This window comes from Diabrotica virgifera, chromosome 3 (genome assembly GCF_917563875.1).
Source record: "Diabrotica virgifera virgifera chromosome 3, PGI_DIABVI_V3a".
NCBI classification, from domain to species: domain Eukaryota; kingdom Metazoa; phylum Arthropoda; class Insecta; order Coleoptera; family Chrysomelidae; genus Diabrotica; species Diabrotica virgifera.
Genome location: NC_065445.1, coordinates 50648725 through 50665635, shown reverse-complemented (window position 1 = coordinate 50665635; position 16911 = coordinate 50648725). Strand labels below are relative to the sequence as shown.

At 34.8% G+C, this 16911-nt stretch overlaps 1 protein-coding gene across 1 annotated transcript in view; it reads right to left on the bottom strand.

The window, feature by feature from the left end:
* Positions 1-16911, bottom strand: part of LOC114342329 (cadherin-related tumor suppressor) — a 509267-nt gene that overhangs the window by 41627 nt on the left and 450729 nt on the right. The window contains exon 9 of the mRNA XM_050647448.1: positions 15525-16038. Coding sequence (XP_050503405.1) covers positions 15525-16038 — 514 coding nt within the window. The remainder of the gene's footprint in view (positions 1-15524; positions 16039-16911) is intronic.

Below are 16911 nucleotides of genomic sequence, written 5' to 3'. Positions count from 1 at the left end.
GATATCAACAACATTGTCATTTGTTACTTCATGTTCATTATCACTTAGATTAATAATCCTTTATATTTTCTGTAGACTGAACATATTCATCATTAACTCGATCTTCTATAATTTCAGTATTTTGCAAAATCCTATTTTTTAATACAATCGATTTATCAGCAAAATCCACGAATTCTTCTATAATTGCAGTCCCAAGTCCCAGATATGGTAGGATAACAATTTCTGAATTTTTCAGTAAATGATTTAAATGCCGGTAAAGGTATACCATTTTTTATTGTATCAAAATTTCTAGGATGTAGAGTGATTATATCATCATAAAACGATTTGTCTTGATCAAATCGTTTTTTGATACTTCCAATAATTCGGTCAAAATTGTGCAAAACGTTTTTCCATTTTTTATTCTGCACAGTAGGTACATACATCATACATGTTTGAAGAAAATTGAACAACCATAAATATACTTGTAGGCATGAAAATAAATATTATCTGTAGCAATCTATTTATGTATATAGTCTTATTCAATGATCTACTTAACTTGTATTTTACAATTAAAAAAATTTTTATTTTTTGAAATGTTTTTTAATAGATACTATTAACCAAATTAGCATTCGATTAAAAATTTAAAAAATATTTTTTTAGTTATATCTAAAATTTTTTGTGACCTCTTTGACCGGCCTCAAGAGGCCGCGGCCTCTCGGTGATTGCACCGATTCATTTATATGACCAGCACGCCACTGATCTATATATACATGTATATCTATATCAAATGAGGCGTCTAAAAGACAAGGGGTATAAGTGCAATCTTTGGTCAAGTTGGAGATAATTACAGTAATATAATAGTCAATACTCACTTTAACGTTATGGACAAAGGATACAAGTAGTGACATCTATGGATATTTCACTTATATTATCCTGAAAATAGTTTGTTTATCATTTGGCAGCCATTGGATATGAGTACGCTTATATCCCTTGGCCTCCAAACAAGTGTTAGTTATATCGTTTGGCAACCAACTCGTTAATACTTGTTAGTAATTGTCTAGTAATTCTAAACTAAATCTATTGTAAAAATGAATAACCATTTTCAATTTCGTTGCAAAACGAAAACACAGCCGAACCATATTCTAGTCCAATCAGAGAGTGCTGCAAGCACCCCTACCGGTTTCGAAACTTATTAGTCTCTCATCAGGAGGCACATATGCTGCTCTCCCCGATCCAACCAAAGCAAACCCCAGCGTGCAGTCCCGGATTGCAACGAACGAATGCGTCTTTCGATGAAGGGATTGGTTTGGGAACACTCAGTTTGGTGATTTGAGTAACTTTTGTGTTTTATATTTCAGACTTTTGGTAATGCACTAGGTTTATTAATATTTTTTCAGATTTAGCTGCCTGTGTTTTTTTATATATTATAACATATTTGTTTATTAATGTATTAGGTTCCCAAACTTATTTACGATCATATGGTACGTTACATTGTGCACAAGGTAATAAGCCTAGAAAATTAGGTTTTGTATTTTATTATTGGTTTGATATTTATTTTTGTAATATTACTTGCTTGTTTCCCAAATATTTTATTGTTATTCGCTTTATTTCATTTGTTCGGTTTAATTCGTCGTTACTTTATTTCATTGCATTTGCTCGGTTAATTTAGGTCATCGTTTCGGTATTTATCTTAACTTCATTACTATAACTTTTATTCATTTGTATATTTAACTTTGCTTATTCATTATTGTATTTTCTCTTAGTGAGGCTTGGGCCTATTTATTTGTAGTATTTTCGACTTCATCGGTTTCAATTTAGTGGTACGTAGCAGGCGTACTATAACCATTTGGTAGAAGACTCATGTGAGTTGTACCCTATATGTAAGTAAGAGGTATATCTTTTGTACATACATATAACAGGACTGTTGTTATATGATATATCATGTTTAACTTAACTTTTGTATAACTTTTGTCATGTTAGTCACAGTATATGCACCTGGTGTAACTCAGAGATTGTCAAAAATCTTGTAGTTATTTTTAGTAAATATTTATTTATTTTGTATATCATTTATTTTTATTATTCCTTTATGTTCATTATTACAGATTTAATTTATTTAATATTTAACAGCAGTGTAAGATACCTGGGAGAATGATCGAAGATCATTTTCATGGCGCCCATGATTTGTTAGTCTTATTTATTTTGTTCGTCTTTAGAAATTATTCATGTTCATTCATTTTCAGTACATTATTCTTATTTTATTATTTCACCGTTTAGTCATCATTACTATCTACTTAGAGCTACTGTTCTTCGACAGGCATGCAAACTAGCCGTATCCATCCTTGAGTGTCAAGTTGTTCTCTTGCATCTCTTGCTAGCCAATTTTATTCAGTTTGCCCCTGTCTCTTTATACTTCTACTCCTGTCCCTTATTATTCCCTTTCTCCAGTACTACTGCAAAGTAGTATTTTTTCCAACTGCGGCTTCTCAACGTAGAAGCCACTTCACCCTTTTCTTTACATCCCATCTATTTTCATTCTATGTCCCAAGCCCCTTCATTTGTGTCCCACTAGTATACAACTAGTTTCTTTTTCCTTATTTCTGTTGGAGTATATCTTTCTTTTTACTTTCACTCCAACAGAAGTTTTCTTATTTTTGTTACATTGGCTAATAAGTTTCGAAACCGGTAGGGGTGCTTGCAGCACTTTCTGATTGGACTAGAATATGGTTCGGCTGTGTTTTCGTTTTGCAACGAAATTGAAAATGGTTATTCATTTTTGATTTACATTTACTCTGTGTGGAGTACGAAGGGAACCATTCTCGTTGGAACTTTACCGCGCTGAGCAGATGGGACGTGAATTGTAAATTGTAGAATTCCCTCATCTTCCTTAGTCTCAGCAATCCGTATGGCTTGCAAATTGTAGAAGCCTCGGAGGTGTAACCAGAGAAGGTTCCCACTGTTTTTATTCTGGTGGGATGTAGAATAGCATTATGTTGTTTTATATGCCATTAGAGTGAAAACTTAGTCTTTTTAAATCTATTGTCTATACCTATCTAGTAATTTTAATAATTATATTTTTGCGAAGTTAGTTACATTTTAGACGTGGCTGAAAATTACGGTACAACCAAGCACAATTGTTCATAACCAATATTAAGAGTAAACAAACATAAATAACAAAAATCTTACGTTGATTAATATTATAATATATAAAGATCATCCTGATACATTGTTTTTCAAGAACAGTGTAGGAACTGAATCTCTTTTCGAAAATTTGAGCATGAAACCGAATCGTCGGGGAAAACCTCAAATATTACAAAATATTCTACCACGTGAAACTAGAAAGCCATTATCAAAACAGGCAACATATGGTAATCTTATGGAATGAGTGTAGTTTATGCCTTCCATCACAACTTCCACAGAAATTTGCCTTACAAACAACGGGAAAGACAACAAATCCCAGGTCAAGGTACTCAGGATAATATTCAGGAAGAACCCGACGAACCAGATAACTGCTTTCAAAGCGATGATGACTAGTTAAATGTATTTCTAGTGTGTTTCCTACTTTTTACATTTAATATGGCAATTGTTCAGTTTAAAAAAAAATCGGTGTTTCGTTAATTAAATTGTATTTAAAAGAATAAAGGTACAAGTACAGTCCAAGTATTTAATTGGAAGACAATGGGTATAAGACAATGGGTAACAAAAGAGATATTGAAAATTATAGAGGAGTCGCTATTATGTGTGCTCCATCAAAAATTTTCGAACAAATATTGCATGCTCATGTATATAATCACGTCAAAAATAGTATTAATAATCATCAACATGGTTTTATGTCGGGTCGCTCGATAAACACAAGTTTTATTTCATTCACCGAGTCTGCAAACAATGCGTTAGAAAAACAATTGCAATTGGATGTAGTGTATACGGATTTCGAAAAAGCCTTTGATAAAGTAAAACACGATGTTCTTTTAAGAAAGTTATGTAATTTTGGCTTATCTGATAATCTAATAAAGTTATTTAAAAGTTATTTGCAGAATAGGAGTTTTGTTGTAAAACACAATGGAAATACTTCTGGTAAATTTAAGGCTAACTCGGGAGTACCACAAGGGTCTAATCTTGGACCACTTTTGTTCTTAATGTTTATAAATGATTTAGCAAACGTCATCCAGTATTCAGATTATTTATTATTTGCAGATGATTTTAAGTTATTCAAAATAATTCAAACTGTTAGGGATTGCGTAATGATTCAAAGGGATATTGAGAACATTTTATTATGGGGTGACAATAATAAGATCAAATTCAATATAAATAAGTGCTACGTTATGTCTATTACCCGTAAAAGAGAACCAATAGTATTTGATTATTTAATAGGACTGAATGTTTTAAAAAGGACCAGTGAGGTCAAGGATTTGGGTTTGATTTATAATAATCAACTGTCATTTGCTACACATATTGGTAAAGCTGCAAAACGAGCGAACCGTATGCTGGGTTTTATATGTCGACAAACTTGCGATTTTATACTTTAGTTAGACCAATATTAGAATTTGGTTCCATTATTTGGGGACAACAACCTCAAGTACATTTAGAGGCACTAGAAAAAGTTCAGAATAAGTTTCTTCGTTATTTGTATTTCAAAAAACATCATCGATGGCCTGATTATGGAACCATAAGATCAACCATGCTAAGGGAAGAATTTGAAGTTTTGTCTTTGACTAGTAGGCGCAAATTTGTAATGGCAATGATTTTATATAAAATAATTAATAATATTTCAGGTACAATTGATTTACGAATGCGGATACCATTTAATGTTCCTCGAAAAGCAACGAGATATCAGTTGTTGTTTGGAAAAATAAGAACATCTGTTTGCTCTCCTCTAGAGGCCATGTTGAAACTAGCGAACAATATAAATTTAGTAAAAAACATTGATTTTACAATGTCAGTTGGTTGCTATAGACATATAGTGCAAGAGCACTTTAAACTAGTAGATGGATAATAGATATCATTAGTCTAGCTGTTTTTGTGTTAAAGTCTTCTATATCTGCCTATCAATAGTTGTGCTAATGACTGTATATATTAGTTATATTTGTTATATAAAGTTTATGATTATAACTGTCCATGTAAAAAGGTTTTAGGACCTGTTTGGATTTTTATAAATAAATAAATAAATAAATAAATAAGTGCTGTTTCTTATTCTAAAATATCTTATAAAATGCTAAGTTTTTTCAATCTGATATATAAATATACTATTACATAAAAGTTTTTAGAGTTAAAAAGACCAGCCAATCACTAACTATTTTGAAAAACAAGCGGTAGAATTTAGGAAAGGTGTCAAACTTCAAACTTGATTTTCTCAAAAGTACCAAAAATGCAATTGTATCCCTTGGCTTCTACACACCTTAAATAAAATTTTCGTTCAGTTGAGTGTATGACGACGTTGAGCGGTTGCATGTGTACGCATGTTGAACGGTTCCCTTGGCTTCTACACACCTTAAATAAAATTTTCGTTCAGTTGAGTGTATGACGACGTTGAGCGGTTGCATGTGTACGCATGTTGAGCGGTTGCATTTATTCCTATGTTAACTTGAACCGCGGCGTTTAAGTTTTTCAGATAAACCGCGGCGTAACTATTTGCATGTGTACGAGCTGGCGCTCGTGGTTTACCTGAAAACCTCAAACGCCGGGGTTCAAGTTACCAAGGAACAAATTTAACCGCAACGTATCGTACACATGCATCGCTCAACGTTGTCAAACTGCGACGGTTGTAAGTTACTAGGGGAGGAATGGGACCGCCAGTCAAACGCTGTCATGTGTACGGTACAAACGTCGGCTAACCGCGGCGTCGACCGCTGGCAAACCGCCCTCGTATGTACAATCGCTAACTTAGAACCGCCGCGGTTTGACGACGTTAAGCGGTTCATGTGTACGATACGTTGCGGTTGCATTTGTTTTTTGGTAACTTGAACCACGGCGTTTGGGTTTTTTAGGTAAATCTCGACGTCAACGTTGACAAACCGCCCTCATATGTACGAACGCTTAGACAAAGCGCTCACAGTTTATGCAGTGATGAATTCAACCTTGACCGTTCAACAGTCTCAACAATCGAGTGTAATCCCTCTTAAACGAACGACCATCCTGTTATCCACTAACAGAAACTCCTCAAAGGGGGATTTCAAGCTACTGGTCGGTGTGACGCTTGCTGAATCGTTTAAGCATGGGGCGTAGCATTGACCAAGTCAAATTTTATTATGGGTCTGCTGAACAGAAATGACGATAAGGGTGTGACTGCGGAGCAATACATGGAACATCTACTAGGCCAAACTGCCCGTATAGATGTACTCTCGATGACTTATGGACAGGCAACCAACTAGCATTGGACCACATGGCCAATACTGGGCTTAGAAACTATAGTTTTATGGACAGTAAATTTTCGTTTATATTTATTTATAATGTAATACCTAGAGTACACAAAGGGAAAACACGACTGTGTTTGTCATCGAATCGTACCTATTAAACTATTATTATTTTCTAGTTACTAAACCCTGTATAGCCCAACTTGAGCATTCAATAAATCACTGTTCAATTATATGGGTACAGTCTTGGCTATTCAAACACACTTCTAATCTCGATACACTTTAATAATTTTGTTGCCGTTATGAACCAACGGTACATTCAAACACAATTTATAGACTCCACAGCTTTATCCTAAACACTCACTTTAGCGGTGTATGTGTATACACGGCAACGATCATCGGGAAAAAATTAGAGATAATTTCAGAGTCGATTGTGAAAGAATTTCCACTTGTAAAATTGTTCTTTTTGTGAATACATTTGAATTTATTAAGGAGAGATTATAAGTAACTGCTTTAACCGTTGCACGGACGTGACTGTCTTCAGTGGTTGAAGTTATGGTGTGATTTGACACAAAAGATGCTATCAAGATTATAAAAATATATATTTTCTAATATTGTAATATAGGCAGAGTTTTGTAGACTAATACGTAGAGACCAAGCAAAATCCATTTTTTTCATATTATGTGGCATATTTTGCACACATTTCATATTTTTACAAGAAATTACCCGTTTCAGAAAAAGGTAACATTGTCTCTAGGATAGGTAAAAAACGAAAAACAATTTCGAGCCGAGCTTGAGATAGAAGCTCGGCTTGAACTTCGAGGTGCAGGTTGAGCTCCAACCTGCCCATTTATTCCATATTTTACGGACATACTGTATACTGAAAATACATATTTGTAGTCTGAATTACTTATACTCAAACAAAAATATCAGTCGTAGCAGAAATAAATAAATTAGAAACATTATTAAAGTATTAATTAAAATATTGATAAGCTCGTTAAGGAAAGCTCTGCTCGTTTCGAGTTCAGTTCGGCTTGGCTCGAAAAAATTTGATTCGGTTCGAAGCTCGGCTCGCAAGAAATAAACCGGCCTGAACTCGAAGCTCAGCTCGTCAAACCAGCCGAGCTTCAAGCCGAGCAGAGCTAAGCTCGAGCTTGAGACCATCCCTACTTACAAAGTATTCGAAATAAGTGTCTATACATTCAGAAACTAAGTCGAATTCTTTGGAAGAGTTAAGATATTTTATTTTGTACCTGAAAACGACGCGTTGCGTCGTATGAAAAAAAGGGAAGATAGACTTGTTGTCACAAATTGAAGGATAAATTCACTTTTACCTCATTTTTGAAGAAATAATCCGGTCAACATAAGATGGCGTTGCAAAATGGTTATCATTTTAAAACAATGTTGAAAAAAGCTAAAAAGCCTATTAATCCGGTCAACTTAGACATCAAAATGCTTGGCAAATAACAAAAATTGCCGGAGAGCCAAATTTTGGTGGATAGCTAGGGAGAGCCAAATTTTGGTGGATAGCTAGGGTATACCATAATAAATAAAGTTTAAAAAGTCCCCATCGATCCCATGTGTGCGTCAAAAGTTATTCGGGGTCAAAGGTCAAAATTTGAGATTTTTTGAATTTTTTTCGAAAACGGTAAGTTTTACCAAAAAAAAACCACAAACCAAAGTTGTAGATCTTAACATTCTCTACAAAAATTGTCCTTACAATTTTTTTCCTAAGAGTTACCATTCCTGAGATATCGCCATTTTAAAAGTTACTTTATACATTATATATGCACATAAGCCACGTATATACATATGTGGCCCTTGAGTACGCATGAGTATCACTGAAGCTTTTGAGGATGAGATTGAAAAATTTTTTGAGTATGAATTAGCTCCTTACCCCTTATCACTTTTCGATGCAGCTGGAATGCGTAAAACAACAAAGTCAGCAATTTATGATTGCTTTGAATCAGTAAATACTGAGGTTGATCGTAGTAAACGCTACTTACATTATTGATGGAGGGTACCTACTACATCACGTTGTGTGGGATCGAGAAGAAACCTTTAGCGTTACACTGCTGCGAATATTGAAGTGAAACAAGCTAAAAATGACGCAGATGTCCTTATAATTGAGACAGCAATTGAAAAATTTAAGGCAACAAACACAACAGTTGTAGTTGGTGAAGCTGTTGATTTGTTGGTACTGATTACTGCAAGGACTCCAGTAGATAAAGTTATTTCTTTTCTGAAACCTGGAAGGGCTCAACAGCGAACAGAGATATATTCTTCGAATAGTTTATCGGCTTATCCCAAATGCCAAAAGTACATTTTATTTTTACATGCGATAACCGGCTGCGACACTACGTCCGCAATGTACAGAAGGGGCAAAACGTCAGTACTTAAATTATTCGAAAAAAAAAAAAAAAAAAAAAAAAAAGATTTGACTGACTGCTGTAAAGTTTTTACAGAACTTGATTCTACACCACAAACAATAATTACGGAAGGAATTCGCTTTCTTCTTGCGGTTTATGGAGCTCCAAAAAAAAATTATTTGTCTTGATAAATACCGATACTTAACTTTTGTAAAAAATACGCGAAACAAGAAACAAGTACAACTATCATACAACTATCACGTATAAATATAACAAAACTAATAAATTGAGGTAAAAATAAAATAAAAATCTGTGGCTAACGAACTCGCATCCAAGCCATTTTTTCACACACACACACACATACAACTATCATGTCTTCCTCCAACATCAGCATCTGCTTTTCAACATTTGTATCGAATATATTATCAAGTTCAAACATGGCTAGGCAATGAACTGAATCCAGAAGACTGGGGTTGGAAATTAATAGATAATACTCTGGAACCGATTAAAACCTTACTCCCACCTGCTCCAGAAAAACTCCTTAACACTATTTTTTGCAATTGCAAAAAAGGTTGTAGTGCCAAATGTGGATGTAAAAAAGTCGGGTTGCTGTGTTCTCTAGTGTGTACCAACTGCCAAGGTCAGTCTTGCTCAAATGTCCAGTTTAGTACAACAGAGGAAGACTCCTGTGATTTTAATGAAGAGACCAATGACTCAGTCACATTTGAACAATTTTTGAACATCCAGCAAGAGGAAGAGGAAGAAGATGAAATCGAAGAAGACTTGACTGTTGAAGTAGATTTTCAAGAATATGAATCTGATTAAAATATCTAAAGAAATCAAAACAATAGTTAACCTAATAATCAATAGCAATATCAATAATCAATATCAATAATAAGGTAATATCTAGAACTTGACCGGTATTGTTTCCTTAAATTATTCTAAAATTGTCAAAACAGTTAGTGGAGTAGGCCTACAGGGGAAACCACGGTAAAAAAACGCGCGGAGTACACTACCTCACAGGTGGTGTGGAAACGTGTGCATATTATGTATAATGTGACTCTTTGAATAGCGATATCTCAGGAATGGCAACTCTTAGGAAAAAAATAGTAAGGACTATTTTTGTAGAGAATTTTAAAATCTACAACTTTGGTTTAAGGTTTTTTTTTTTGATAAAACTTACCGTTTTCGAGAAAAATCCAAAAAATCTAAAATTTTGACCTTTGACCCCGAATAACTTTTGACGCACACATAGGATCGATGGGGACTTTTTAAACTTTATTTGTTCTGGTATACCCTAGCTCTCCACCAAAATTTGGCTCTCCGGCAATTTTTGTTATTTGAAATGTCTATATAGACCGGGTTAAAATATTGTACATTTAACATTTCCGATGAAAGTTATTCAATCTTCGCTTGTCCACTGCTGGACATATATCTCCCTCATAATCTTCCATCTAATCCGATGGTGTGCCTCTTGCATCCAATTCGTATGCCAACGTTTTAGATCATCAGACCAACGTGTTAGTGGACGACCTCTGCTTTAGTAGGCTTCATCTCTTGGTTTCCATTCTAGTATCCGCTTTGTCCATCTATTATCTGTCATTCGAGCCCTGTGACATGCCCAGTTCCATTTCAGTGTTGTTACTCTCTCTACTACATCAGCCACTCCTGATCTTTGTCGTAGCTGGCGGTTTGGGATCTTGTCTTGTGGTGAAACGCCTAACATAGCACGCTCCATCGCCCCTCGAGACACGCGAATCTTTTGCACTGTTCTCCTTGTCATGGTCAATGTTTCCGCTCCGTAAGTCAACACTGGCAAAACGCACTGATTAAAGGTTTTTCTTTTAAAACATATTGGTATGTCGGACGATTTGAAAATATTGTTCAGCTTGCCGAAGGCTGCCCAAGTCAGTCTTATACGACGGAGAAATTCAACGGTTTGGTTATATTTTCCTATGAGAACCTCATGACCTAGAAATTTATAGGCCAATAGCTGGTCTATGGATCTTATACCTACGCATATATCTTTGCTGACTACAAGATTTAGAAAGTATAAAAGTACCCTAACAAAAAAATATATTGAGATTTGCTACGATGAGACCATAAAAAAAATTCGAAAAATCGTTGCCGATATCTCGATTTAGTTTATAGTTGAAGAAAGTACTGATTCAAGGGGGCGCTTTTAATGATAGAGGTTTTACACGAAGATGTAAAATAAATGTCCCCTTATTGCGAAGATACAAAAACTTGTAAAACAGAATTTGATTCTATGCGACTCAGTCGAATTGATTAATCAAGTTAAGGAATCTTTTCGTATGATTAAAGGAAACGTAGCCATATCTGTAAGAAATAAATTGTAATATGTTTTGAACAAAAACTCAGGGTTTTCTATTTTGGAAAAGTTGCGAAGGTTTATCAAGGCGATTCTGTACCAGATCTTGAACTACTGCCTTCCAATATAAACAAGTCTTAAAATGTAATATAAATATATACCAGCAATATTATTGTGTGGACTGCTGAACATAGAACGATATAACTTAAAATGTAGTTGTTGCAGAATCAAGAACAAAGTAGAAAAGAGCAAAAGTGGACGTCCTTTTAACAAATAAATATCCTCTTGTATGTAGAGTAATCTCAGAAAGTAGATAAAATAAAATACAAGTTAATAAAAAATGTTAAGAACAAAATATATTATTTACTTGGTAACCCAACGTAAGCAATTGTCGCAATTATAAAGTAGTACTGAGGTGCTAGTGGTAATAGCAGACTTCTTTAATTCTCTTTATTTCTAATATGAGTAAACCCTGGCCAACCTAATTCTTAGCTCAAACTTCAAATCTCTTGTATAGAGCACTCTTCTCAGTTTGTTAAAATTTGCTCTAGCGTTTTCTATTCTGCTTTTGATTTGCTGGAAGTAATAATTTGTGGAGTTGATCATTGTTCTAAGATATGCTTATATTGGTCCACTCGTTCGACATTGTTCCGTTTATGAAAAGATTCTCGTTATTTCTTTGAGTTTTCAAAATTCTCGTAAATTTTGTCTTCTTGACGTTCATTGTTGGACCGTATTCTTGTCCATACTCCGCTATTTTAGTCACCAGCCTCTGAAGATATTCAATATTTTATAATATAGGTACATATATCCTCCGAAACCAAGAAATGATAAATTATTGATGGATTCGACCGTTACTTGATGAAAGTTCATTTTATCTAACAATAAAACACTGAAAACGTTTGTTTTCTACACTTCCATAAAATTTATTACAACTATGTTACTACAGCTGTATCGACAGAGTGCCTTTCTCAAGTGATTTAGATTACTATGGGTTTGCCTTTTTAAAGTCTTTAACTGAAGAGGTTGAGGAGTGGGGAGCTGTTTGTCTCGAGTTGGTCATTCAGAATTATATCTGTATTTTTCAGTTTATTAATTTCCATATATTCTAATAAAGATAGCTTAAGGCCTCTATTTTGAATATGCAGAATTTGAAACTGTTCATTAAAAGAATGATTATGATCTAGAAGGTGAAAAACGTATGTAGAAGTGTCTGTTTTTCTATTGTTGAAAGCTCTTTTGTGTTCTGCTATCCGTTTGTCAAAGGTTCTGCCAGTTTAACCGATGTAAGTTTTCGGACAGTCACCACAAGTTAGTTTGTAGTCACCACTCTGTAGTTGTTTCGGCTCTTATTTTTATTAATATATTTGCTTAAGTTGCTATTAGTTCTGAAAGCTGGTGTTATTCCTTTCTTTTTTATGTATCTGGCTATTTTTGTTGTTGCTTTCACCAGCTCTCAGAACTAACAACAACTTAAGCAAATATATTAAGAACAATAAGAGCCGAAAGAGAAAACAACTACAGAGTGGTGTTTACAAACTAACTTGTGATCACTGTCAGAAAACTTACATCGGTGAAACTGGCAGAACATTTGAAAAACGGATATTAGAACACAAAAGGGCTTTCAACAATAAAAAAACAGACACTTCTACATAGGCACTTCACCTTCTAGATCATAATCATTTTTTAATAAACAGTTTCAAATTCTGCATATTCAAAAAAAAAAGCCTTAAGCTATCTTTATTAGAATCTATGGGAATTAACAAATTGAAAAATACAGATATAGTTCTGAATGACCAACTCGAGACAAGCAGCTCCCCACTCCTCAACCTCTTCAGTTAAAGACTTTAAAAAGGCAAACCCATAGTAATCTAAATCACTTGAGAAAGGCACTCTGCCGAAACAGCTGTAGTCACATAGTTGTAATAAATTTTGTGGAAGTATAGAAAACAAACGTTTTCAGTGTTTTATTGTTAAATGATACATTAATTAATCGTAGAGTAAATAAACTTCGACCCACGACTCATCGAAAAAATACTTCGTCACCCCTCAATAAAGTATCCGTTGGGCCAGAAATAGTTAGAGATTGAAGAAGAAGAGGCCGCTTTGTCTCCATTCGTTGCAATCGGTAATGTAGATGCTAATCGCGCCATCGTGAGAACTCCACTTCGTGACATTTCATGTTTGTAACTAACGCTCAGAGCCGCATTGAGAGTTGCATTATGGGATTTGTTAATAATATTGATCAAATTCACAGCAAAGGGTGAATGAAACTATAATTTATACGCAAATAATTGACAAACACATGCTATTACTTAGCTCATTTACAAAGTCATCAAACCGTTGAAAAACACTTGCAACGACGATCATAATTCTGAAGTTACTAAATTGGGAATAAATTAAAAAATAATTGACAAAAAAACTGAAAACATGCCGTTGAATGAAACGTATTAATTTAAACAAACGAAATCCAGAAGTAAGAGAACAAGACCCAGAAGTAAGAGAACAACATTTAAGACTGCGTAGATAAATAGATAGATCCACCCAAAAATATGTAGAACGAAGGAAAAAACTGATTAACGACGAAACAAATATGACAGCTTTAATGCACATAAGAAAACTAACAAATTAACAAAAAAGGTAACAGACACAGATAATGCAGGAAAAAAATTGTAAGACATGATTAAAGAAAAGAAGAGACTAGCAAAGCTACAGTAGCAGATTAGCTGGCAAGAGAGATAATCATAATTTAGAAAGTCATTAAAAATAATATAATACGATATACGAATAATCATGTGCCTATGATGAAGTATTTAAGTCATGTAGAACGATAGATTGATAAAAAACAAAAGGATCTCAACATATTAGTTGTATTTGTATAAAAGTTTCTCTTCCGTCTACTGTACAATCAGAATAGCGGTATTTTCCGGTGATCAGTTATGGAAGGATTAAACAAAACCTTGGACATGGACGACGACATTGTTCTATGTGCTTATGTCATTATTTTTTTGGCTTTTTTAATATATAGAAAGGGTCTCGTCTAACGGAAAAGACGAATCCCCAAGCTCAGGCTGAGTCTCAATAGGTCGCAAAAAGTACCAAGAACAACACCATCCAGGTATATAAGTCATCTACAGACAATTCCGAGTTCCATCATCGAATAGAATATAATACCCATGTTCGCCCGTCTAAAGATATAGTCTATGGGCAAGGATCGATACCATTAAAAACCGATAATCTCAACGGGAATAAGGGCTCGTACGACGATCATAGCAAACTACGATTGCCTAGTAAAATCGCATTTTTTGAGCCTTTAGACTCTCAGAACTTCGAGATATCGTTTCCACGTTGACTAGAAAAGATACTAGAAATAGGCACCCAGGCATAATCTCACGGATAGTAGCTTCGCACCATTAGCTGCTCGACTTAGTGCATCAACCAAATGTCCAAACCTGAGGTTCCTCTCGTACTGAGAAGAATTATTATCGCATCAACGAGTCATCAGTAGGTTAAACCTGTCAAGACGGTCTAAACCCAGTTCACTTTCCCTGTCTATGAGTGTACCATTCAATATTTTTGCTTCGTAATAATAGGAAGAATCTTAATAATAGGAAGGCCTCAGATGAAATGGAGCGACGACCTTAAAAAGCATGCCGGATCTAGATGGATAACCACAGCGTTGGATAGAAACCAATGGAAAAGAGAAGGGGAGGCCTATGTCCAAAGATGGATATATTAAGGCTCGAAAATAGATAGAATGATAGGAAGAGCTAACATCGACAGACAGCTATGAATTTAGTTAAAACGCTTGACCTCCACAAGCCAATTATCCATGAGGTAACTTCTCCGACACCCCTTTCTGAAAACTCTGAAAGCCGTGCTTTCGCAGTACCTATGCATACTGAACATCAGGATCAATCCAGCTTTTGACCTTTTGCTCTATGCGAGGTATCTGTCGTCCCTGAGCAGCTGGCTTAGGACATCTGTGTTATTCTTTAACAGATGAACCGCTACAGCCAAATTCCTTACCTGACAGTGTCCTCAAATATAATTAGGCTGGAGACGCTCGATACGAGGCACACGAACGTTAGCCGGGCATTCCAAATGCAAGCCTTATCAGAATAAAGAAACTGACGACTGAAAAAATGCAACGAAGCCTGTGCCCATTTCGCCTTACCGAGTAAGTAAAGAAACGATGAAAAGTTGAGGATAGAAAATCTGATCATGTATTCATATTTCTTTCTTCTGAACAGTGCAACTACCCTACATAGTATAAATTGAAAATAACTGACTTGTGTTCGTAATCTAGGTACGACTCTATAATTTTTACATACGCGAATTGTCTAGAAAAAATTTTTAGCCAAACAATATGAAAAAGTTCGACTATAATATATATTGTTATTAAATAATTTTTTCTTTATTTAACTGCAGAATATGCAAAAAAACCAAATTTGTAATGTTGAATGTCTATAAGTACTACTATAATATTCTACTTACCAGTATCCATGGCAACTAAGCTCAAGATATATTCATCCTGAATCTCCCTGTCGAGCGCCCGCAACAACGAAATATCTCCAGTAGAAGCATTGATCCTGAAGATATCAGTATCACCTTCCTTGATAAAATACTTCACCAAATTGTTAAAAGGTGGCGTATCAGCATCGTAAGCCTTCACCGTGATGACGTAACCACCGTTCGGTGGGACGGTGTTCTCCATGACGTAGGCAAGGTACGGTGAGTCCAAGAACGTGGGAGGATTGTCGTTAATATCAGAAACAGAGATCGATATTTTGGCGGTATCCGAACGTACAGCTGCTCCGTTTATATCTCCTGCGCAGTCTTCGGCACGGACGATCAATTCGTAGCGCGATTTGCGCTCGTAATTGAGATTTTTTGCTACTCGAACCACACCTGAATCTTCAGCTATGGTGAAATCTCTGTTGGCATCACCTGAGCTGATGGAATACCTCACACGTCCGTTTAGGTTGTCGTCAATATCCGTTGCAGAGACCTGCGGAGACGTAAACTAAATTTTAGCAACTTACCCAAAAAAAAAGAAGAAGTTAAGGTTCAATAAGGTAGGAGTAGTGAATAAAATCAAGATCTGTGCTTAAGGGAACAGCAGGCTTCGATTATCAAAACCAAGGTTTTCTGAAAATTTAAAGTTAATTTGTGTAATTCCATCATCTTCAGCTAAATAATCTTTCCTTTAATTCAATTCAGCTAAATAATCTTTCCTTTAATTCAATAAAGGCTTCAGCTTGTGTTTGTTTGTTCAAGCATAAAACATAATATTCAAACTTTTTCGCAGGTGCTTCTGGAACCTTCAAACAACAAAAACAATATACAGTGAGCACGTAAAGGTTGGAATACATTCATTTTCTCGAGAATGGACGATTTTGGAAAAAAATCCCGAAACAGGTCAAATTTTATTTTTAAATTACGACATTTTGCCATATATATCATACTAGTGACGTCACCTATCTGTGCGAGATGACGTCATCGATGATTTTTTTAAATAAGAGTAGGTGTCGTGTGATAGCTCATTTGAAAGGTAATTCAATTCTCTATTCAGTGGTATAAACATTAACATAAATATTTATACAGGGTGTCCAATAAATTTTTTTTGAATTAAATTTATTGACATAAAAAGAGGATTGTATGTAATTTATTTAATTCAAAATACATTTTACTACTCTCAGAAAACAGAAAGAAATGTTTATTTAACAAATAAATATCGTCTTTTGCTTAAATTCAATATTAATGCAGCCACCCACCTGCCTCTTGACAGTTTGAACATTTATTTAAGCGAAAAGCGATGATTATTTTTCAAATAAACATTTTTTTCTGTTTTCTGAGAGCACTAAAATGTATTTTAAATTAA